Raw genomic sequence first — 23,607 nt, forward strand, 5'->3', positions numbered from 1 at the left:
TAATGAGTTGTGTCAAAACCTACAGATTTAATTCCTTACAGTTTTTGGTGTTCCTTACAGTTAGGTGTTTAGTTTGAGGGGTTTTTGCACAGATCCAAAAGGTTATCATGGGTTTCCCAGATTTTATCTCAGAATGGTGGATGTGATGTTTTATAACCATGACTGATATAGTGATAATTCTGTAATTTGCTTTCTGTGTGTTTTAAATAATTACAGAATCACAAAATTTATCTTGGTTTATCTCTTCCTCTAGCAGTCTGCATCCCCGAGCCAGGAAGGTGGAGTGAGAGAGATAAACAACAACAAAAAAACCCAACAACATTGAGATGGGGAAAAGAGAAGCAATGTGGGAAGGACAAGTGAAGAAGGAAAGGACTTGTGGCCTCGTTACCTCCCACTAGTTTTCATGAATGATGGGCATTCACTCTCTCACTCCCCTCCTACTTTTTGCCTTTATAACCTGTGTCACACACTCTCTCCTCACAAGCTGCGATTTCTTGGTGTGTTGTGGCTCTGAAAGGTTTTTAAAACTTTAATTTTTTTTTTAGACCTTTTACAACCACTTGTTGTGACTGGACCATTTTAAGCACTGGATTTGTGATTTGAAGCAGCCGGATGAAGATGACCGACCAATCAGCTCCCGTCCTGAGAATGACCTCTATGCTGCTGATGCTTGTTGTTGGCACTCGTAAGTCACGTTAACTCTAAATCTGTCCTGCGTATTACTTGCGATGATGTGATGAGATGAAATATGCAAGAAAAAAGTGTGACAATCTGACATTACATTGAAGTTTTGACATTTAACCAGAAATAATTTGTAATTTATTGGCACTGCAATGTCTGTCAAAACAGGATCATGTCAGATTTCATTAGCTTTTGCCTTTTTAGAGATTACATCTCATATGTTGTACACTTACGTTTACAACATATGACATGTTTCAACCTGTGCATTCACTGTATTCATTGACGGACTCTAGATTGGATAGTGTTTATAAAATAGGTAGCTGACATTTTTTCAAGGCTGGTAATAAATTATGCAAAGTTTCTGTAATGATATACAATAGCGTGTGAGACCAGAATGTAATTATCAACATCCATTGTTCGCTGTTGTTACCTAATATCCCCAATTTCTCAAAAAATATTAGTCCTATCAACTTTCTCTTTTTACGGCGTTCATCTTTGACCCAAAATACATAAACCTATCAAACGGCAAATGTCAGCTCTCCCCAGTTTGTCCATGATCAAAGAAATACACACGCACATATGCATACATGTACACAGAGGCCACTTGACTTTTAATATATAGATGATTTACCGCTCCCTGCTGGAATGGGGTGTGAGTCTAGAATTTAACAATCAACGTCCATTGTTCACTGTTGTTATGTAGTATCGTTAATTTCTCCAAAAACAGTAGTCCTATCAAAATGTTCTATTTGGTGACATTCTTCCTTGACCCAAAATACATAAACATATCAAATGGCAAATGTCAGCTCTCCCCAGTTTGTCTGTGATCACAGAAATACACACGCATGTGGTCATACATGTACACAGAGGCCACTTGACTTTTAATATATAGATGATTTACCGCCCCCTGCTGGAATGGCATGTGAGTGCAAAATTTAACAGTCAATGTCCATTGTTCACTGTTCTTACGTAGTATCGGTAATTTCTCCAAAAATAGTAGTCCTATCAAAATGTTCTATTTGGCAACATTCTTCCTTGACCCAAAATACATAAACATATCAAATGGCAAATGTCAGCTCTCCCCAGTTTGTCTGTGATCGAAGAAATACACACGCACATGGTCATACATGTACACAGAGGCCACTTTACTTTTAATATATAGATGATTTACCGCCCCCTGCTGGAATGGCATGTGAGTGCAAAATTTAACAGTCAATGTCCATTGTTCACTGTTCTTACGTAGTATCGGTAATTTCTCCAAAAATAGTAGTCCTATCAAAATGTTCTATTTGGCAACATTCTTCCTTGACCCAAATACATAAACATATCAAATGGCAAATGTCAGCTCTCCCCAGTTTGTCTGTGATCGAAGAAATACACACGCACATGGTCATACATGTACACAGAGGCCACTTTACTTTTAATATATAGATGATTTATCGCCCCCTGCTGGAATGGGGTGTGAGTCTAGAATTTAACAATCAACGTCCATTGTTCACTGTTATTACGTAGTATCGTTAATTTCTCCAAAAACAGTAGTCCTATCAAAATGTTCTATTTGGCGACATTCTTCCTTGACCCAAAATACATAAACATATCAAATGGCAAATGTCAGCTCTCCCCAGTTTGTCTGTGATCAAAGAAATACACACGCATGTGGTCATACATGTACACAGAGGCCACTTGACTTTTAATATATAGATGATTTACCGCCCCCTGCTGGAATGGCATGTGAGTGCAAAATTTAACAGTCAACGTCCATTGTTCACTGTTCTTACGTAGTATCGGTAATTTCTCCAAAAATAGTAGTCCTATCAAAATGTTCTATTTGGCAACATTCTTCCTTGACCCAAAATACATAAACATATCAAATGGCAAATGTCAGCTCTCCCCAGTTTGTCTGTGATCAAAGAAATACACACGCATGTGGTCATACATGTACACAGAGGCCACTTGACTTTTAATATATAGATGATTTACCGCCCCCTGCTGGAATGGCATGTGAGTGCAAAATTTAACAGTCAACGTCCATTGTTCACTGTTCTTACGTAGTATCGGTAATTTCTCCAAAAATAGTAGTCCTATCAAAATGTTCTATTTGGCAACATTCTTCCTTGACCCAAAATACATAAACATATCAAATGGCAAATGTCAGCTCTCCCCAGTTTGTCTGTGATCGAAGAAATACACACGCACGTGGTCATACATGTACACAGAGGCCACTTGACTTTTAATATATAGATGATTTATCGCCCCCTGCTGGAATGGGGTGTGAGTCTAGAATTTAACAATCAACGTCCATTGTTCACTGTTGTTACGTAGTATCGTTAATTTCTCCAAAAACAGTAGTCCTATCAAAATGTTCTATTTGGCAACATTCTTCCTTGACCCAAAATACATAAACATATCAAATGGCAAATGTCAGCTCTCCCCAGTTTGTCTGTGATCAAAGAAATACACACGCATGTGGTCATACATGTACACAGAGGCCACTTGACTTTTAATATATAGATGATTTACCGCCCCCTGCTGGAATGGCATGTGAGTGCAAAATTTAACAGTCAACGTCCATTGTTCACTGTTACCTAATATCCCTAATTTCTCAAAAAATATTAGTCCTATCATCTTTCTCTTTTTGCTGCGTTCATCTTTTACCCAAAATACATAAATATACCAAATGGCAAATTGTTAGCTCTCCCCAGTTTGTCCATGACCAAAGAAATACACACGCACATATGCATACAGTTACACAGAGCCCACTTGGCTTTTAATATATAGATTCAGTTCCTAAACATATACATTTGTTTTAGAGGGTGAACTGAGATTCTGTGATCGTCCGGATTTTAAGATGTCTCAAGAAGTTAAGAATGAATTTTTAATTTATTTTATTTTATTTTTTTGTGGACAGATGGTCTTTAGCACAGCACAGTGGCTTAGTGGTTAGCACTGTTGCCTCACAGTGAGAAGGTCATGGGATCGATTCCCACCTGTGGCCTTTCTGTGTGGAGTTTACATGTTCTTCCTATGTGTGCTTGGGTTCTCTTCGGGTGCTTCGGTTTCCTCCCACGTCCAAAGACATGCGGGTTAGGTGGATTGGAAACTAAATTGTCCGTAGGTGTGCTTGTGGGTGTGTCTGTGTTTGTTTGTCTGTATGCAGCCCTGCGACAGACTGGCGACCTGTCCAGGGTGTAGACTCCAGCTCCCCGCAACTCGATCTTGGATAAGTGATTGAAGATGAGTGAAATATTTCTTCTTGTAAGTTAACATTGACAGCTTTTCAATATTTTTGAATTTACAATATACCAAAATTCCAGATTTTTTTTTCCAGAGTAATATTTAGGCTGAATAATCAGAATGAATTCTTTGTAATTAGTAAGCATAGAGACAAATTTACTTCAATTTTGCGATGTTCATTTTTAGCTACAGTCTGTACACTGTAAAAAATAGATGACATAACTTAATTACTCAATGAATCCAGGTGCACATGTTTTTGTGTTTCCTGTACTTAAGTATGTTTGGACTCTGAAAAGTGAAATTTGATAAAGGATCCGAATGTGTTTCAGCCAAATAAAAAGGTGTACCTTCAGACACGGGTAATGTTGCTGAATTTGAATTGCTGTAAGAAGTGTGCATCTTCATGTGCGTCGTCTGCACATGTCAGTTTAATTTATGATGGTTTTATAGATTCGGTTTTTGTTATCTTAATTTCAAATTATTTTAATAGTAGCTTTAAACAATAACTTCATCTTTCATCTTTTTACTCATGAAGTGTCAATTTGATTTGTCGGTTATCTGTAATGTCCATCCTGTATTTCCTGGTAAAAATCAAACCTTCTTCTGCTCATGAAGAAGGTTTGACATGTGAGCGGGATTTCTGTTGTCAAATTTTGCCACCACCATTTGGGAAATTCTGAACGATTTACAGGGAAATCACAAAACACCTTCGAAATTCAGTCAACAATCTGCTTTGTCATCAATTTGCACAATCCGGAGCTTATCCCCAAAGCATGTTTTTGGTAAAAACAGATTTCTGGAGATACACCTGCAGGATCCAACAAGAAACAACACAAGGTCCAAAAATGGAGAAAAAAAATGTGTTCATTATTAGTTTTACCATTTATTACTGACTAATTACAAGTGAAAAACAGTGGAAACCACACAACTTATAACTCGCTGTGCTCTTGTCTCCTACTGCAGATGCTATGGACATCATTACCAGTAAGAAGGATGTGCCTGTTGGAGAAGAGATCTTACTGCTGTGCAAAAGTAACATTTCTATTTCTAAGTGATTTTATTGATATGAAAGCAGCCAGTTTGCATCTTAAAATGCATGTTTTATCCATAAAAAAATTGGAAATGTCGTTCTCTCATCCTTTCCTTCTTCTCTCGGTGTCCAGCTGGGAAAGAAGGAGACGTAACATGGCAGAAGGACAATGAGGACGTAGAAGAAGAGAAGGTGACAAAGATGGATGAAATCTCCTCCAAACTGTTGATCAGGAAGGCGACGCTGCAGGACAGCGGCAGATACACGTGTGTGTGTGACTTTGACAGCGGAAGCCGCAGTGAAGTTTCTGTCCAGCTGTATGTTCATGGTTAGTACGAGTGAACAGGAGCTGGATTTAAATATGAAGAACCTTTTGCACAATTTATTGTGCATGACATAAAAAAAAAAAAAATCAGGGATCTCTATATTAGAATTAAAATGCTGCCCTTTAAACTTACAGTGAAAACAAATCTCTCGAATGTGACGTCTATTCAATTAATACAAATATCAACACTAAAATAATGGAGAACATAAGGAAGGGCACCCTTTAGTACAACACTAAATCACCAGGTTTTCTTTAGGATAAGTCAGGGGATGGATACATGAACATTTCCAAGTGACTGAATATGTCTTGGACTTTATTTACATCAATCATCATGACGGAATACAAACCATATGATTCTGTATGGTAAATCTGTCTGGACTAGCGCCTCCCAAAAACAGAATTAGTGGGCAATCAGGAGAGTTAGTGAGGGAAGCCACCAAGTGACAACCCTGTAGGCGCTGTAGGCTTCTGTGGCTGTGACAGTACGGATTTTTGTCTGTTGACAAAGTTTCTGTGAGAGAAAAACTTTGTTACAAGAAAACAAATAACTGTCGCTGAAAATTTTTGTCTTCTTTTTAAGAAAATCTTTCGCGTTCCACTCCTCCATGAAGCTGTGTGAAGTTTTTGCATCCGCATCATGCCATTAAATAAACTATAGTGGGAAATGTAGTTCATCTGTATTCTGGAAAAGTGTTTTATGAATGTTTAAAGTAATCAGGGCTGACATCCGCACCACTAATATGAGCCACTCATCAGTTTTGACCTAAACGACACATACAATCCAGCCTCAGTGTACCGTGGCCTACACAAAAATGTATGACGGTCATCCCAGGGTGGTAGTTATAGCCAGGTAGGGGTCAATGAAGGGTCAAAACACAGAGGTCAAAATTTAAAAATGCTTCAATCATGTTGAAAGCCATACTACATTATTTGTCTGATCATAATGATTCCAAAAAGGTATAGTTGAACTCTCTACAACTCAATGTTATGGAGTTATGGGGCAAAAACAGGAAAATGGTGTCAAAGGTCAGTTTCAGTTTGGACAGGGGTCAAAGTTAAAGCTGCTCAAATTTCAGTAAAACATTATGCAAATTATTGGTTGAAATAAAAGGATTAATAAATGGAACAGTTTTGTCTGTGTTGAATGTTTGGTCTCCAAAGTAAAGGTCAAATAAGGTCGTCCATTGGATTCTACGACATGTGACATATGTTACCCAGTAACATGACAACTAAGCACGACACATGATGCAAACTATTGCTTTTTAGAATCTGCATCAGTTCTTACCAAAAGTGGAGCAACTTTAACTTTTGACCCCGGGACAAACTGCAACTGACTTTTGTCACCATTTTTGCAGTTTTTACCCCATAACTCCACAGAATTTACTCATAAATAGTCCAAACTATACATTTTTGGAATAATTATGCTTAGACAAATAATGCAGTATATTTCTTAGTATAATTGGAGCATTTTTTAATTTTGACCTCTGTGTAATTCTTCACTGACTCCCACCTGGCTACAGCTACACTTTTTTGTGGAGGCCATGGTACACCGAGGCTGGATTCTCATTGTCCTTATGTGATACTGAAAACCTTCTTGGTCCGTGGACTATAGGGGGGCTTGTTGAAGGAGGTTTTTAATTGATAATGTTTCATGAAAGTAACAGTCATTTTCTCTTATCTTGTTAGATGGCCCAACATTCCAAGATACCGTTACGTACCATGAGTTCATCGAGGGCTCGGATGCAGTGGTGCCGTGCCTCGTGTCCGGAAAGCCAGCACTTGAAATTCAATGGTTAAGAGATCAGAAGGTGGTCCCTCTCTATGGTACGAATAGACCTCAGGCTCTGCAGCAAGGAGCTTTTATTTTTAGTTTTGTAGAAAAATAAAATGCAATCACTGCATCAGGAGTTTACCTCTTAAGAAGTACAATGATGATGATGATGATGATTATAAAGTCCAAAGTCAGAAAACATTTGCAGTTCCTGAAAAAGACGTAATGTGACTCTTTGACTGTGTGACTTTGTCTTTACTGTCACTGTCCTCAGCTTCCTCAAGTGGGATGCGTGTGTACCAGATGGCTGATAACACACTCCGCATTGGACAAATCAACAGAGAGGATGCTGGGACATACGTGTGTCAAGCCAAGATCAAAGGGAGGCCTGTTTCTAAGAAGCGAAACATCTCTGTTGTTGTCAACGGTCAGTATGCGCTTCATATCTGGACAGCAGATGGTGTTTGCAAAGAATGTTTGGGATCGGAACATTTAATTAATGAAAACCAGTTATATATGCTGCTGAAGAGCTTTTGAGCCGTTCAGAATTTTAACCCGATAGCAGATTTCAAGGGCAGATTTAGTTTCAGCTGAAGGTGAGGGGTGGAGGTATTACTTGGTTGGGTCTATCAAAGCCACACCCGTTTTAAAAATTGTCTATTTTCCTGCATTTCAATGCATTTTATGCACATTTTTAAAAATTTAAACTTGGGAAATCTTCTGATTTGCTATGCAGATGTGTTCGTCAGTCAGCTTTCCCATATTTTGTCACACCTTTGGTCAGCAACTTTACGGAGAGGATACACCCCCCCGGTCTGTCATGAATGCTTGCATGTATTTCTTTTTTTTTTTTCTCTACGTTTTATAGCTTATACTTTAAAGAGAAGGCGATTCCTTTGTGACTGGGTCTAAGTCTGACTCTCTTCCGGCAGCTCCTCCCTCCGTGCGCGGAAAAGAGCTGGAGAATAATGTGATTGCCGGGCCAGAAGCCAACGTGTCTTTGGTGTGTTTGGTGGATGGAATACCAAAACCCAACATCACGTGGACCATGTAAGCAGGGGACTCGGATGGTACTGTGAACTGCAGGAACAACAACCCACTACACTGCCTGAGCCGCAGAGCTTTGTGGGAATGATTTTTGGGGTGTAGAGTTGGTAGTTGATTGGGTTCAGGGACAGAGGGCCAACCTTTAGGGTTCTTCTGAACCTAAATGCTTGTTGAAATCCTCCTCAGAGCTGCAGAATATTTTTGTCCATGTTTCACTGTGGTTCTCTCCTCACATCATACCTTCATATTTCACTTCTACATACCTTCTGGATAATAAACAACTACACCATTAATTGAAGTGTTTTCTGCTCTGTACCTTCAGGCCGGCGCCGTTTGACCCCTCACACCATCAGTTCAACTCAGACCGCAGCCAGCTGACCATACGGGCCGTTACCAGGGGCGACGACGGAAACTACATCTGTACAGCCACCAATAAGATAGCTGAGAACAGCGCCACCATCATGCTGAATGTCTTTGGTTTGTTCAAATGCATGTTACTTTTCCCAGCACATTTAATCCACAAGTAAATCCATTGCTTATGTTTTTTAGAAACCAAATGTGTTCAGTTTTGAGTGAGGAGTGGGTCTAACTTCTTCCCAGTGAATTCTGGTGTTCTTCAGGGATGTGTTCTGAGTCCTCCTCTGTTCACTGCTTGCATAGATTGGGTGTTGGGTAAAGTCTTGGAGTCCAGAAACATGGGTGATTTTATTTTATGTGTATGTAGTAAAGGTGTTGAAATTGCTGAGAGCGATGGGAGCAGAGAAGTTTGTGTCTCTAGAAGTTCAGCCTGTGAGGTCAAGAGACATTTAGGAAGATGTTATGGAGTCATGAGCTCATTGGACAGAGGGGTTTGATGATGAAGACATCTTTGCAAAAGAACGAAGGTCCAAGTCTTCAGAGCTCTGCTGCCCTCATTACACTGTGTGCCAGCAAAGTGGTGAAGCAGTGTTATAACTGGTCCTGTGTGTGTGTGTGTGTGTGTGTGTGTGTGTGTGTGTGTGTGTGTGTGTGTGTGTGTGTGTGTGTGTGTGTGTGTGTGTGTGTGTGTGTGTGTGAGAGAGAGAGAGAGAGATCAAGATAACAAAAAAATGGCAAGAACAATTTACACCAAACTTGGTGTGACTGTTACATGGGCAAATATTCCAAGTTGATTAACTTTTGGAGAGGACTGGACAAAGGTCAAGGTGAAGATCAACAAAAATATGGTGTGGAAAACATATTTTCTGCTATATCTCTGCAATCAATAGGGCGGGAGAGATGATCCAAAGTTTTTACTGAACAATATTCCTGATTGATTGGTAACATGAAGGCATAATAAGTGCCTATATGATTTAAGTATTACGTCTTTTAATAAGGCATTGAAATAATGAATTATGGAAGAAAGAATTGCATCTCCTTGGTGTTTTATTTCAGAGGCCCCGGTGGTGTTCCTGGCAGCAGAGCAGCTGAGCGTATCACTGGGAGAGAACGTGTCTGTTTCTTGTAACGTTACTGGACATCCTCAGCCTGAGCGGCACTGGTTCAACAAGCTGAAAGCATGCTCTCTGGTAACATTCAACCAGACACACACACACACACACACACACACACACACACACACACACACACACACACACACACACACACATGTGCAGCCGAAATAACCACTTTAAGTGCAACAACGTCATCCCATATAGAGAAATCTATCATAGTTGTCCGACTCTGAGCTGCAACCTGCAGCTTAATAATTGCCAGCAAACTTGATGTGCATTGACCTTTGATACTCTCATAATAATCCAAGTTGGTCACGTGTCCCTGTCAGGGCTCCTCTGGTCGTGTTCGTGCTGAGGAGGGTGTGCTGCTGATTGAAGAGGTGCTGCCCTCTGATGGCGGAATGTATTCTTGCATGGCTGTCAGCACCTCTGGAAATGCATCAAGAGATGTTGCCATATACAGTAAGACTTTTGTGTCCAGTGAGCTGAGTGGAAAAACAAAAAGTTTTGCAATCTTTCTCACATGCACTATTTTTTTGCACCTTCTCTTCTCTGAACCGCAGCTCAGCCTGGCCAGGTGCAAGACCTGTCTGTCACTGCTGGACCATCCTCAGTCCTCTTCTCCCTCAAAAGCTTACCCATCAGTGGGGGAACAGCAGTAACCAGTTTTGCCATGCAGTGGAGGCAGAGGCAAACTGATAAATGGGAGGAGATGATGGTTCCGGCTTCAGGTAACAGGACCCACTTAAGATGATTGATGTGGTGCAAGGTTTTTGGCACCACAGAATTATAACATATCATATCCCTAATGTCATGTTTGTATGAACAATATACACACACTGTAAGTTAAAAAAAATACATTTTTTGTAAAGAACTATATATATATATATATATATATATATATATATATATATATATATATATATAGTATACGAGGTCTATTAGAAAAGTATCCGACCTTATTACTTTTTTCAAAAACCATATGGATTTGAATCACGTGTGATTACATCAGACATGCTTGAACCCTCGTGTGCATGCGTGAGTTTTTTCACGCCTGTCGGTTACGTCATTCGCCTGTGGGCAGTCTTTGAGTGAGGAGTCGCCCACCCTCTTGTCGATTTTTTCATTGTTTAGGAATGGCTCAGAGACTGCTGCTTTGTTTGATAAAAATTTTTGCAAAAACTGTAAGGCACAACTGAGTGGACACCATTTGATAAATTCAGCTGGTTTACGGTAAAAATTCTAATGGCTGATGACAGATTTTGGTCTGGTAGTGTCGCTTTAAGGACAGCCCACGGCGCCTGACGGCGATCTGCGCTTCGAGGCGGCAGCATCTCGCCGTTTCAAGTTGAAAACTTCCACATTTCAGGCTCTGTTGACCCAGGAAGTCGTCAGAGAACAGAGAACTTTCAGAAGAAGTCGGCATGAGGAGTTTATTCGGACATTCCATTGTTAACGGACATTTTGTAATGAAAGAACGTGCGGGCAGAGTCGCATGTCGGGCCGGACCCGACCGCGGGGGGTCGCAACAGGAAAAACACCTCCGTTGGAAACCTTAACGGGCAAGATGGAACATGCCCAAGCTGTTAAACAATTTCTCAGTTACTCACTTGTTGAAAGCCATCAAAAGCCGCCTGAATTTTACAAATGGTTTTCAACACGGAGGTGTTTTTCCTGTCGCGGCGCACACAGATTCACAGAATTTGCGCGCACGTCTTTCATTACAAAATGTCCTTAAACAGTGGAATGTCCGCATAAAGTCCTCATGCCGGCCTCTTCTGAATCTTCTCTGTTCTCTCACGACGTCCTGGGTGAATTAAACCTTAAATTAGGATGTTTTCAGGTCGAAACAGGCCGACGACGGCGTCTGGAAGCGCTGCGCGACGTCCCGCTCCGTGGGAAGTCCTTACAGCGACAGAAACACTCCATAATCTCTCATCAGCCGTTAAACTTTTCACCGAAAACCAGGTTAATTTCTCGAATAGTGTCCACTCGGATATTCCTCACAGGTCCAGAAAACATTTTGATAAAGCAACGCGCGCCGTCTCGAGCAGCGTGTGAAACAAAGGAATTCAGCCGAGAGGGCGGGACCACATCTCACTCAAGGCCTGCCCACAGGGAAATGACGTCACCAACACGCGTGAAAAAACTCACGCATGCACACGAGGGTTCAAGCATGACTGGTGTAATCGCACGTCATTCAAATCCATATAGTTTTTTTTTTTAAATAAAAAGGTAGGATACTTTTCTGATAGACCTTGTATATGTTGTTCTTTACAAAAAAATTGATTTTTTTGTAAAGAACAACATATATACAATATATACATATATGTGTGTGTGTGTGTGTGTGTGTGTGTGTGTGTGTATACACGCTAAACAAGATTCATTTTTAAATTTCGCTCTTTGTCAAAATACTTGTTGATTTTCTGTTAATTAATCAGACACGCCTCTATTATCATCAAGACAAAAATAATAAACTTGAATTTCCACCAGTATCTTAATTGATGCTTCTTAAAATGAGCCATTAAAACAAAAAAGCATCATGACAGTGACACACAAGCGTCAGTGGATGACGTGTCAGGTGATGTGTGTTTGTTTTTGTAGATCCTCTCTCCATCACATCCCTGAAGCCCTACACGTCGTACACAGTGCGTCTGGCAGCTTTGAACTCTGTGGGATTGGGGAAGTTCTCAGACATGTGCACGGTGCGCACACTGGCAATACGTGAGTGCACACACACACACACACACACCAACAACATACAGTATGAGCAACTCACACGTGCACACTTATCATTCCGCAATCCTGCATTTTGCTGGTGTGCATGCTGCAGTCAGAGTTTCTTCTCCATCTGTAAACCTTATTTTTTTTAAATGTATCTCTTTTATTTCTTTTAATGCAACCACCACCATGATGTTATCATTTTCTTCCTGGTGTTCACCAAAACTGCTGCTGACATGTATCCACTGGGAACCATCTCCAGGAGGTAAATTACAAACTTACAAATGAAAATTACAAATTAAGTAACTTTGAAAAATTACTTCATTAGTTACTTTATACAGTTACTTCATTAGCAGCTGTGGACAACTTGTCCACACAGCTGCTAATGAAGTAACTGTATAAAGTAACTGCAAAATATAACTGTATAAAGTAACTAATGAAGTAACTTTTCAAAGTTACTTTGGCAACACTGCCCTTCTGTTATTACGGGTTTTCCTGCCGTCCAATAAAATCTTTAACTCTTCACTAGTCAGATTTGCACAAAATTTAAGTGATATTTTGAGAATGTCACTAAAAACACAATTGTGAAATAACAGCGTTTCCACTGGTGATAGATACAAAAGTCCTGCTAAATATTGGCATTTTTATTTTTATTTTTTAATTAAATTTAATATTGTTGGAACATCACAAGATCTCTGTCTCTTGCTCCATCTACACGTACAGCGCTATGTGTTTTAAAATGCTATGCAATGTTTTCTGTACATCATGTGATGTGTAATTATGAAAAAAATGTTCTATCTATTCCAGTAATTTTGCAAACTGTGGCTTTTCCAATCACCTGAAAAAAACAACTTATGCAAGCGAACATAAAATCTTATTTTGCAATATCTGAGTTTGCTTTCTTTGAAATACAAATCTTTCCATTATACATATTTTCAGTTCATTTTTCAAATAGTGCAAGCTGAATGAGAACTGCTGCATGTCCGCCAAAAAGATGTCCTCCTCTCTTTCTTTGCTGCCTCTAGGTGAACCAGACAGTCCAGTTTTGTCACTCGAGAAGATGAAAGTAGAAGGAAACTCTGTCTCTGTTCCTTTCAAACAAACTGATATTGGTGACGCTCCACTGCTACACTTAAATGTTCGATACAAAGAGGTAGGAACATCTGCTGTCCACTTTTCTTTTCTTTCTTTCTTGTCTGAATATGACCTGACTCAATAAATGGGGAAACTAACTGAACTATTAATAATACCTGATTACCACTGCTTTTTATTAGATCCTATCTGTGTGTGTGTGTGTGTGTGTGTGTGTGTGTTGTATTTCTTGTTCAGTTGCATTTTATTCAACTGTGTCAATTTGAATGAGAATATATTTTCTCATAATGCCTCAGAATTATTGCTGGTCAGGTCAGATCTGGCATCACCGTCATATCCACCACATCAGGGAACCGCATTGGTTTCTCGACGGTAACCACCCAGTGTTGTAGGTGGGTGACGCTCCCCCGCTATGCAAGTGATACTCCTCATCTGAGTCTGGCAAAATGTCATTCCAGTGTTCAGGGGTGCCAAAAAGGGGAGAATAAGGAGAAGAATTCTAGTGGTTCAGAGAGGCACCTAATACAATTATAATACTGACAAAAAATATGGTGAGGGATGGCCCAGTAAGATTTGTTTTCATGGGACCTAAAATCCCTGGTGGCACCGCTGCCAGTGGTACCCAATGAACCTCCAAAGAGACTTGGTATCAGAGACACCCAGCCTTCCCCTTTGGTTCCTCGTGTCCAACTCTCACAGTCATATAGTTAGACAGGAAGCACCAGGACACAAAAGACTTGGACCTTCATTCTCCTGCAAAAATATCAACATGTCCAAACACCTCTGTCCAGCGACCTCATGACTCCATAAGCTCCTCCCAGGTTATCTCTGGATCTCATCAGCTCAGAGACATGAAGGTCACTCCTGAGATAAGTGAACGTCTCTAAAAGATAAACACTTTTCACCGAATACAAATATACTTCTGATGGCCAAGTCCAGGAAATCACTGAAATCCTGGATATTAGTCTGGATCTAGGCTACACATTCTCACTCCCAACACGACAGGTTTTCTGCATCAACATATGACAGGTTGGGTTTGAGAGTGTGTGGATCCGGGACAGTCGTCTCTATTGATTCTGCAAACATGACGACATTGTTCGCAATATGAGTAAGAAAATGCAGGTAAGGTTTCCACAAGTCTGCACAGCACCAAGTCCAAACAAGCACTGAGACATTGACTGTTTATGTCCAGCAAGTTCCTGCAGCTCGCATGAACTCTCAGATTGTCCCAGAGAGCCGTCTGGTTCATTCTGCAGTGAACTTCTGTAAACTTCTTGATTCTTCTTTTTTGTGTTACAAAACTCAACGCTTCCTCATGTTCTCTTTCTGTACCTCGTGTCCCTTCCTTTGTTGCTCTCGCTCTATTTTACTCACCTTTTGTCCCCTTAAATTGGCCCCCATGCTTTCCTTCTGGTCTTTCCTCTGTTTGTCTTGAAGGACAATGCAGATGCTGAGTGGAAAGAGCAGCAGGTGTCCTCAGACGCTGACTCTGTCTTTCTCCCGGATCTGTCCTTCGGCTCAGACTATCAACTGGAGCTCATAGCCGTCAACGTTAATGGGTCCTCTGTCCCTGCCAAGTTCAACTTTACCGTCCCACCGCAGCCTGGTATGGAGCCGCCCAACTGCAACCGCTACTATAGACAAACCAGGAAACTATGAGGGTCAACTTAGAGACAGGGTGGTGTGCACACTGTAGATCAGCTAACTGATATAATGTATATTTCCAGCCACATGAAAGACATACTTCTCATACTTCATTTTAAATCAGATCATCCACTTTCTCTGTCCCTGCAGTCAAAGAGAACAGCCTAGCTATGACTAAAGGCGGTGTGGTTGGCATCGTCATGGTCATCTTCCTCCTGGTCTTCCTAGCCGTAGATGCCACCTGTTGCTACAAGAACCGCTGCGGCCTGCTCATGTTCATCGGTGTGAAACTCTTCGGGCAGAAAGTCCCGGGACTCAAAACGCTTGAAGAAGTAGATAGAACCTCTAATGGGTGAGTGACGTGTTTCTGCTCTGCAGACTCACAGTTTGTTGTACAGTAAATCCTGCTGTCTGATTGGCCTCCATCAGCACCTTTGGTCCAACTGCAGGGTCACCTATCAGCCGTTTACGTCTTCTGTGTTTGCCATCGATACTCAGTTTTTCCAAAGCATTAGAAAAGCCTAGACATGTAGGTAGGCAGGTAGATAGATGGATGAGGTTATCACCGCGACTTTGTTTACACAGAAATAACTCAAAAACAATAAACATCATCATCTTTTACATCTCCAAATTAAAATGTTATAAAATGTGGCCAAACACATTAAAATGTGATGAACTTTAATATAACACATCAATCAAAAACACAACTTTGTGTCGCTTACGTAATAGCTCATAGACTGGCCTGCCACCTAGTGGATGATTAGTGGATGCAGGGTTATTAGGAGCAGGTGCAGTTGTCACCAAATTAGGTCATTAGGTGCAGGTGCAGAGAGAGAAAGCGATTCTGCACTGAAATGTAGTAAGTGACAGAAGCAAACTATGATTATAAAATAAATAAATAAATTTGTGGGGATATAGAGGAATTTTGAACACAGCCAGTCTCAGAAGCTAAGCAGAGTGGGTCCTAGTTGGTACTTAGATGGAGTCCTCTTTGGAAGCCTATGTATGTGTTTCTTCAGGTAGAACTGGAGTTGTATCACGATGGGCATCCGGCGTAAAATCCCAATGCGGATCTGTGCTGGGTCCGCTGTGGTGACCCTCAACAAAACAGGAGCATCCACAAGGCAAACAGCATAGAGGAATTACAAATCAGTCTGCCCACATGTTCATGATTTTTGCAAGAGCAACTCTGCCTATGTTATGCTATGTTAGATTTCTGTGAAACTTTAAACAGTGTTAGTACATATGAAGATGTGCAGGCAGGAAAATAACTGTGGTCTGACATCTTTAACTTGGAGATAATTAGACTTTTATTTTCAATTGATGCATCATAGAATAATGGCTTTGGAAGTGTAACTCCTAAACTAGTCCATGGATTTCTGTGAAACTTGACACAATGTTAGGACACCATATGAAGATGTGCAGGGGGGAGAATTATTCCGGTCTGACATCTTTAACGGGAGGTAATTAAACCTGCTAGTGGATTTTTACACAACTTCACACATGCATGAAGGAAAACACAGTTTACCAGGTGCAGCAAAGTGAAACTGTTTACTGTGTGAATGTGAGTGGAAGTTCAGATGACTGAAAGGGAAAAAACACCACCACACAGGACGTTGATGATGCAATGCGTTCTGGTTTAATTTTGCCTTTTGTGATTATATTTTAAAACGTAAATAGCACACAGCCTGATCCACACAACCCGCGGGGAAAAAGACTTCGCATGAATGTAGCTGAGGCCTGACGTGTGGTTTTGCAGTTACATGCAGCTTGAAATGATCTTGTCAGGTTCATTCAATTCCAAAGTCTGGCAGCAAATCCGCTGCTGTTTTTTTTTTTTTTTTTTTGTGAATGTGTAATTCCATTATCAACCATCCGGAACGCTGTAACATGAGCCTGTCTGTGTGTGTTTTGGCTGCAGAGAAGTGAAGCTCAAAGGTGTTTCCACTCCGAGAAGCAGCTTCCAACATGAAGGGGTTCAGACGCAGACAAAGGGCCAGCTTACCGAGGTTACCTGCGACAAAGCCCCCCTCACCAAACACGAGTGCGTATTTTATTCCTTTTACGTGTAGATGTGCACTCAGTAGAGTGCAAACTTCTGCCAAGGTGTAACAGTCCACGCAACTCTATTAAAGGGGATTTTTCAACATGAGTTCCATTTTCAGGTGTTTTTTGGGCTAAGGTAAGCCACAATCTGTATAACCGGCCATTTCGAAAAGTTAATTTACATTTAATTAAGTAACTATGCGCACTTAGGGATTGTCTCCATGCTACCAGACACTTCTGATATTTTCATCTGTTCCGCTGCAACAAGAAGCTGTTTACTGAGTGTTGTTGGCTTGCCCCATAAATTAACATGATGTCAGCTCTACACCAAATTATTCAACTCTATTAAAGGAGAGGTCCAGGATTTGTCAACCTAAGTTCCATTTGTAGATACTTTTGGGCTAAGGTAAGCCACAATCTGTATAACTGGCCATTTAGAAAAGTTAATTTACATTTAATGAGGTAAACATGTACACATAGCTATCTTCTTCATGCTACCAGACCCTTCTGATATTTTCGTCTGTTCAGCTGCAACAAGAAGCCATTTACTTGCCCCATAAATTAACATGATGTTGTGCTTTAGCCTGTGACGATGTTTGTGCTGTAAATCAATACTGTAAGTCCCTTCGGCTGCTCCCTTGTTTGCACTCGGGGTCGCCACAGCAAATCCAAGGTGGATCTGCATGTTGATTTGGCACAGGTTTTACGCCGGATGCCCTTCCTGACGCAACTCCACATTACATGGACAAATGTGGCAGGGGTGGGATTTCAACCCAGAACCTTCCGAACTGAAACCAAGCGCATTAAACACTTGGCCACCACCCCTGCTGCTGTAAATCAATACTACACTGATTAAAATCAATTTTGTCCAGAGTGAAAAAAATGTTAGTCAAAAAGATCTAAAACTAGAGCCCAGGTTGTAAAATGCTGGAGTTCCCCTTTAACCAAAAGTTTTACCGACTGACTGCTAAACCTGTAAATATTGAGGCCTTCGCTTTTTATAATAATAAGAATACATATGTCAAATCATCATGATGTGACAAATATGATGGTAGAAATTAGCACAGCCACGCTCACGATGGATCGGATCTGGATCCAACACTTGGACATAAAAATCTGACTTCCCAACACGGCTCACAGCTGGAAACCATCAGATCCATCATATCCTGCCCTGTGATGTTCATAGAATCTGTTTGAAGATCAGATTTAGTGCAGCATAAAAACTTTTTCTTTCTTTCTTTGTTTCTTTAACACTGGTTTTTGTCTTATGGTGTGTTTTCCGTCTCACAGGAAAGCCCCGCCCAATACAGACCTGTCCTCTGAAGCGTGACGCCAGCAGCTTTCAGAAACAAGATGAACCAACAAGCCACCATGCATCGAAAACACCAGCCAGCGTAGCTCTTAACCACCGACTCAGAACATACGAGCTGAAAGAAAATGACGTTTGATGTCTTAACCTCGACGAGTCGTAGCGAGTATATAGACAGAAGGTTATATGATTTTTGTTGTCTTTTTGTTGATCCACCTGCTCTGATTTCCAAATGCTACACAACAGACTTTTCTTTGTGTAGAAACGGCTACAGGGTAATCTTACAGTCTGTGCAGGACAAGGTATAGATGATACTTTTGTCTGTTTTTGAGGAAACACAGTAAATGTTTACTGACTGCGTGTTGAATGTGGTACACAGACACAAGATCTTTTTTTTTTTAATTGTTCACTTTGTTGAAGTTATCTTGAGTGAGACAACTTTGTAAAACCTGATAACTTAGTCCAGCTCGTATACTACCAAACCGTATTTGGTCCTGGCAACCACCCAGGCAGATATCCAGTCCATCCCGACCTCTTGAAAGTAGCCATCTATCTGTCACCAGCAGGTAAAATGTGGATGTCTCCTTGGGTTTTTCCCAGTTGTTGGTGTCCTCAACACTGAGGCGCCTACGTATTGGATTATACCCAGAAAACTGCACCACATGGCCAGAATTTCGTAAGTGGTGTTCCCTTGCAATCCAAGGAATACTCCTCATTTGGGTCTCCCAAACCAAGTCCTTTGACACTAAGTCATTCCGGCACTACCCAAGGATTCTCCAAAGACACTTGGCATCAATGACATCCACTCATCGTCTCAAGTCATTGGTTCGCATCCAAGTCCCATGACCGTACAGCAAAACAGAAAGCACCATGAACCCTGAAGACTTTGACCATTGTTCCACAAACACCTCTGTCCAAGGACCCTTGTGACTCCATATGTACCTGGGAAGACCCACTTGTGGATGTCAAAGGCTGAGATACAAGTGAGGCTTCCTACAAATTTGGTGTTTTAACCACAAACTGATAGTCAAAAACGACAATGAAACCTGGATCTTGGTCTTAATCCAGGACAAACACAAACCCAAACACTCCGGCTCCTCATTCAGCCTTGTAAGAGCTGCAATCATGGCATTCTGAGGCACATGTTTACCTCAAACCTGATTACCTCTTAACTCAAAAAATTTCAAGCATCAGCAATTATTTTAGAGTAAAACAAATTTGATTGATTGGTGCTAAATAATATTTTCAAATACGGTCCATCCGGAAAGTATTCACAGTGCTTCACTTTTTCACATTTTGTTAGTTATTCCAAAATGGAGAAAATTAATTTTTCCCCTCAAAATTCTACTCACAACACCCCATAATGACAATATGAAAAAAGTTTTTTTGGCAAATTTATTAAAAAAATTAAGAAATCAAATGTACATTCGTATTCACACCCTTTGCTCAATACTTTGTTGATGCACTTTTGGCAGCAATTACAGCCTCACATCTTCTTGAATATGATGCCACAAGCTTGGTGCACCTATCTTTGGGCAGTTTGGTCCATTCCTCTTTGCAGCACCTCTCAAGCTCCATCAGGTTGGATGGGCAGTGTCGGTGCACAGCCATTTTCAGATCTCCCCAGAGATGTTCAATCAGAGTCAGGTCTGGACTCTGGCTGGGCCACTCAAGGACATTCGCAGAGTTGTCCTGAAGCCACTCCTTTGATATCTTGGCTGTGTGCTCAAGGTCAATGTCCTGCTGAAAGATGAGCCGTTACCTCAGTCTGAAGTCAAGAGCGCTCTGGAGCAGGTTTTCATCCAGGATGTCTCTGTACATTGCTGCACTCATCTTTCCCTCAATCCTGACAAGTCTCCCAGTTCCTGCTGCTGAAAAACATCCCCACAGCATGATGCTGCCACCACCATGCTTTACTGGAGGGATGGTATTGGCCCGGTGATGAGCGGTGCCTGGTTTCCTCCAAACATCATAAACATTTCTTAATTTGTTAATGTTCTTGTTGAATTCGAAATGCCTTTTAATTTGTGTAAATTGTGTTATTGTGTCAGTTGCTCTGCTTATATCAAGCCGAATTTCTTTGTGATATTTCAAAATTACACATCCTCATACTGACCATCTGTTACCAGGGTAACAGGTATCAGGACAATTAGGCTTAAAAACTTAATGAACAGCTAAATTGATTTTCTAAAAAGATTGTAAAGCAGCCTCATGTCTTGAATTGTTATGTTACTGCTTACAGTTACTGCCCTCAGAATTACATATTAATATTTTGATGAAGAAAACAAGATTGTACTTCATTCGGTAGATCCAGCTGTCTACTACCAAAGGGTTGGTAGGTTTAGTCCCGGATTGTGACCTACATGTCTAAGTGGATTACAGCAAAACACTAAAGCCCTTAGGCACACACTGTAAATCACATCTGTTTTGTTTTTGTGAAACAATCTTTAAAGGACGTATATCACTTCAGCCAACACTGTCTTTTAAAAACTTATATACCAGATTCTAAAGAATTTCTTTCAAGTGTTTAACTTGTGCGGGGCCCTGATATAGCTGATAAAAGTAAAATAAACCAGAATGCGTCAGAAAAATACTAAACAGATTCACAGCCATTTTTATCCATAATGGTTATGCAGCGTTAGTGAAGGTCGCTCACCTGTGTCCAAATACAGTTTCATGGTTGGACTAACGGTAGTACATCAAGTACAAAATGTTACATACACTCAACAAAAATATAAACGCAACACTTTTGGTTTTGCTCCCATTTTGTATGAGATGAACTCAAAGATCTAAAACTTTTTCCACATACACAATATCACCATTTCCCTCAAATATTGTTCACAAACCAGTCTAAATCTGTGATAGTGAGCACTTCTCCTTTGCTGAGATAATCCATCCCACCTCACAGGCGTGCCATATCAAGATGAATTTGAATTTGAATTTATTTATTTTTATTCAGCGACAGAAATAGCAGCAGCAGCATCAGCAGCAACTGCAGCAACTACAACAGCAACAGAGTCTGTAATTTATAAGACACATCAAAAAACACAAAAAATTTAAACATATAAAACAAACTCAAACAAATAAACAAATAACCCAACAATGCAACTGAAAGGGTGTGGGCAGAAGCAGAAGCTTATAAACGCCCACCCCGTACATCATACAATATTCAAATGCGAACACAATCACACACAATACAAATGTAGCACTATTAACAAACCAAAATACAAAAGCAAAAAAGAAACAAATACATTATTCACCATTATTATAACCAGAAATTATTAATTTTTTATAACACTTCTTAAAACAGGCCAATGAACCACATAATTTAATTTCCACAGGACATTCATTCCAAATCTTCACCCCTCTAACTGAAGCACAAAACCCCTTAACATTAGTACGTACAGGAGGCTTCTTAAATACCATACAACCACGTAATCTATATCCCAATTCCCTACTCTTAAACAAGTTCTGGACATAAAAGGGCAAAGCCTGGTTATTAGCTTTGTACAAAGTTTGTATCAGAATATAATCCACTAAATCCCTAAATTTCAATAAATTTAAATTCCTAAACATGGAATGTGTTGACTCAAAATGATGTATATTACCAATAATTCTGATGGCACGTTTTTGTAGAAGAAATACAGGATTAGTGTTAGATTTATAGGTATTACCCCAAAGTTCAATACAATATATCATATATGGTACAATTAAAGCATGATATAATGTAAGTAACCCAACCTGGGACAATATGTCCCGAACCCTATACATAATAGCAATAGATTTGGACATTTTTAACTTTATATAATTTATATGGGGTTTCCAACAAAGTCTATTATCATTTATAACACCTAAGAATTTATACTCAGATACTGTCTGTATTTCGATATTATTGATAGTAACATTTTTACATTTGGACATAAATTTATTTCCAAAAATCATGCATTTAGTTTTTCCAAGATGAAGTGACAATTTATTAGCATTAAACCAAGCCATAAATTTCCCCAGTTCATCTTCCATAATGTCCAAAAGCTGTTCAAGATTATCCCCGCTACAAAACACAGTCGTATCATCAGCAAAAAGAATGCACCTCAATACCCGTGAAACCAAACAAATATCATTTATATATAAAATAAATAACAAAGGACCTAACACCGAACCTTGAGGCACCCCACACGTGATTTCCCTGAATTCAGAATCAATGCTATTATATTGAACATACTGATACCGACCATGTAAATAACTATCAATCCAATCATATGCTAAACCTCTGATTCCATATTTCACCAATTTATTTTTCAGAATTTCATAATTAACAGTATCAAACGCTTTCTGCAAATCAAAAAAAACACCTACAGTATATTGCTTATTATCAACTGCAGTCGCAATATTTTCCACAAAATCCATCAGTGCATGTGAAGTAGTCCTAGATTTTCTAAACCCATATTGCTCTTCACACAATATCTCATACTTAAGTAAATAATTATTTAACCTTTTAACAAAAATTTTCTCCAATATTTTTGAAAATTGAGGTAAAAGTGAAATAGGTCTATAATTAGAAAAAAATATGTTTGTCACCAGACTTAAATAAAGGAATTACTTTGGCTATTTTCATTCGTGAAGGGAATTTACCTAAACTTAAGGATTTATTACAAATGTAAGTAAAAGGTTTTACAATACAATCAACAATTTTTTTTCAAAAGAGCCATATCCAAATTATTAAAATCCATAGATTTCTTACTTTTTGAGTTCTGCACCAAATCAATAATTTCTTTTTCATTCGTTGCACCAACAAACATTGACACATTTTTATTAAATATTATCTTATTTGCAATGAATTTATCACTCATTGGATCAATCTTAGTATCAAGATTTCTACCTACATTAACAAAATATTCATTAAAATGATCAGCAATCATCACATTATCATCTATCACAGTATTATTAAAAAGAAAATAAGAAGGATAATCTCTACCTGTTTTATTCTTTTTAATTATATCATTTAATATATTCCATGTATTTTTTATATTATTCTTGCTTTTAACAAGTAACTCACCGTAATATTCTTTCTTACTAGATCTCATAATATGAATTAATTTGTTCTTATACATTTTATATTTACTTTCAGCTTCATTTGTTCTCAATTTAATGAATTGCTTATACAATCAATTCTTCTTTTTACATGCCCTCTGAAGACCCTTAGACATCCATGGTTTATTACTAAATCTATTA

General features: G+C 39.6%; 1 protein-coding gene across 2 annotated transcripts; it reads left to right on the forward strand.

Annotated features, from left to right (window-relative positions):
• Positions 1 to 468: 468 nt before the first annotated feature.
• On the forward strand, positions 469 to 19,757 carry ncam3 (neural cell adhesion molecule 3). Of its 2 annotated transcripts, none has more exons than XM_034175324.1 (16): positions 469 to 688; positions 4,882 to 4,950; positions 5,082 to 5,276; positions 6,960 to 7,097; positions 7,319 to 7,471; positions 7,977 to 8,094; positions 8,414 to 8,568; positions 9,505 to 9,638; positions 9,893 to 10,025; positions 10,127 to 10,294; positions 12,168 to 12,288; positions 13,308 to 13,437; positions 14,814 to 14,982; positions 15,171 to 15,372; positions 16,942 to 17,064; positions 18,357 to 19,757. In XM_034175324.1, exons 1-16 carry the CDS (start codon positions 616 to 618, stop codon positions 18,394 to 18,396), a joined length of 2,121 nt encoding a protein of 706 aa, XP_034031215.1. In that variant the 5' UTR covers positions 469 to 615; the 3' UTR covers positions 18,397 to 19,757. The 2 variants fall into 2 exon arrangements, with proteins under 2 accessions (XP_034031215.1, XP_034031216.1); XM_034175325.1 differs by lacking the exon at positions 469 to 688 and adding an exon at positions 3,289 to 3,939.
• Positions 19,758 to 23,607: the final 3,850 nt, after the last annotated feature.

The sequence above is a fragment of the Thalassophryne amazonica genome, chromosome 7, assembly GCF_902500255.1.
Source record: "Thalassophryne amazonica chromosome 7, fThaAma1.1, whole genome shotgun sequence".
NCBI classification, from domain to species: Eukaryota; Metazoa; Chordata; class Actinopteri; order Batrachoidiformes; family Batrachoididae; genus Thalassophryne; species Thalassophryne amazonica.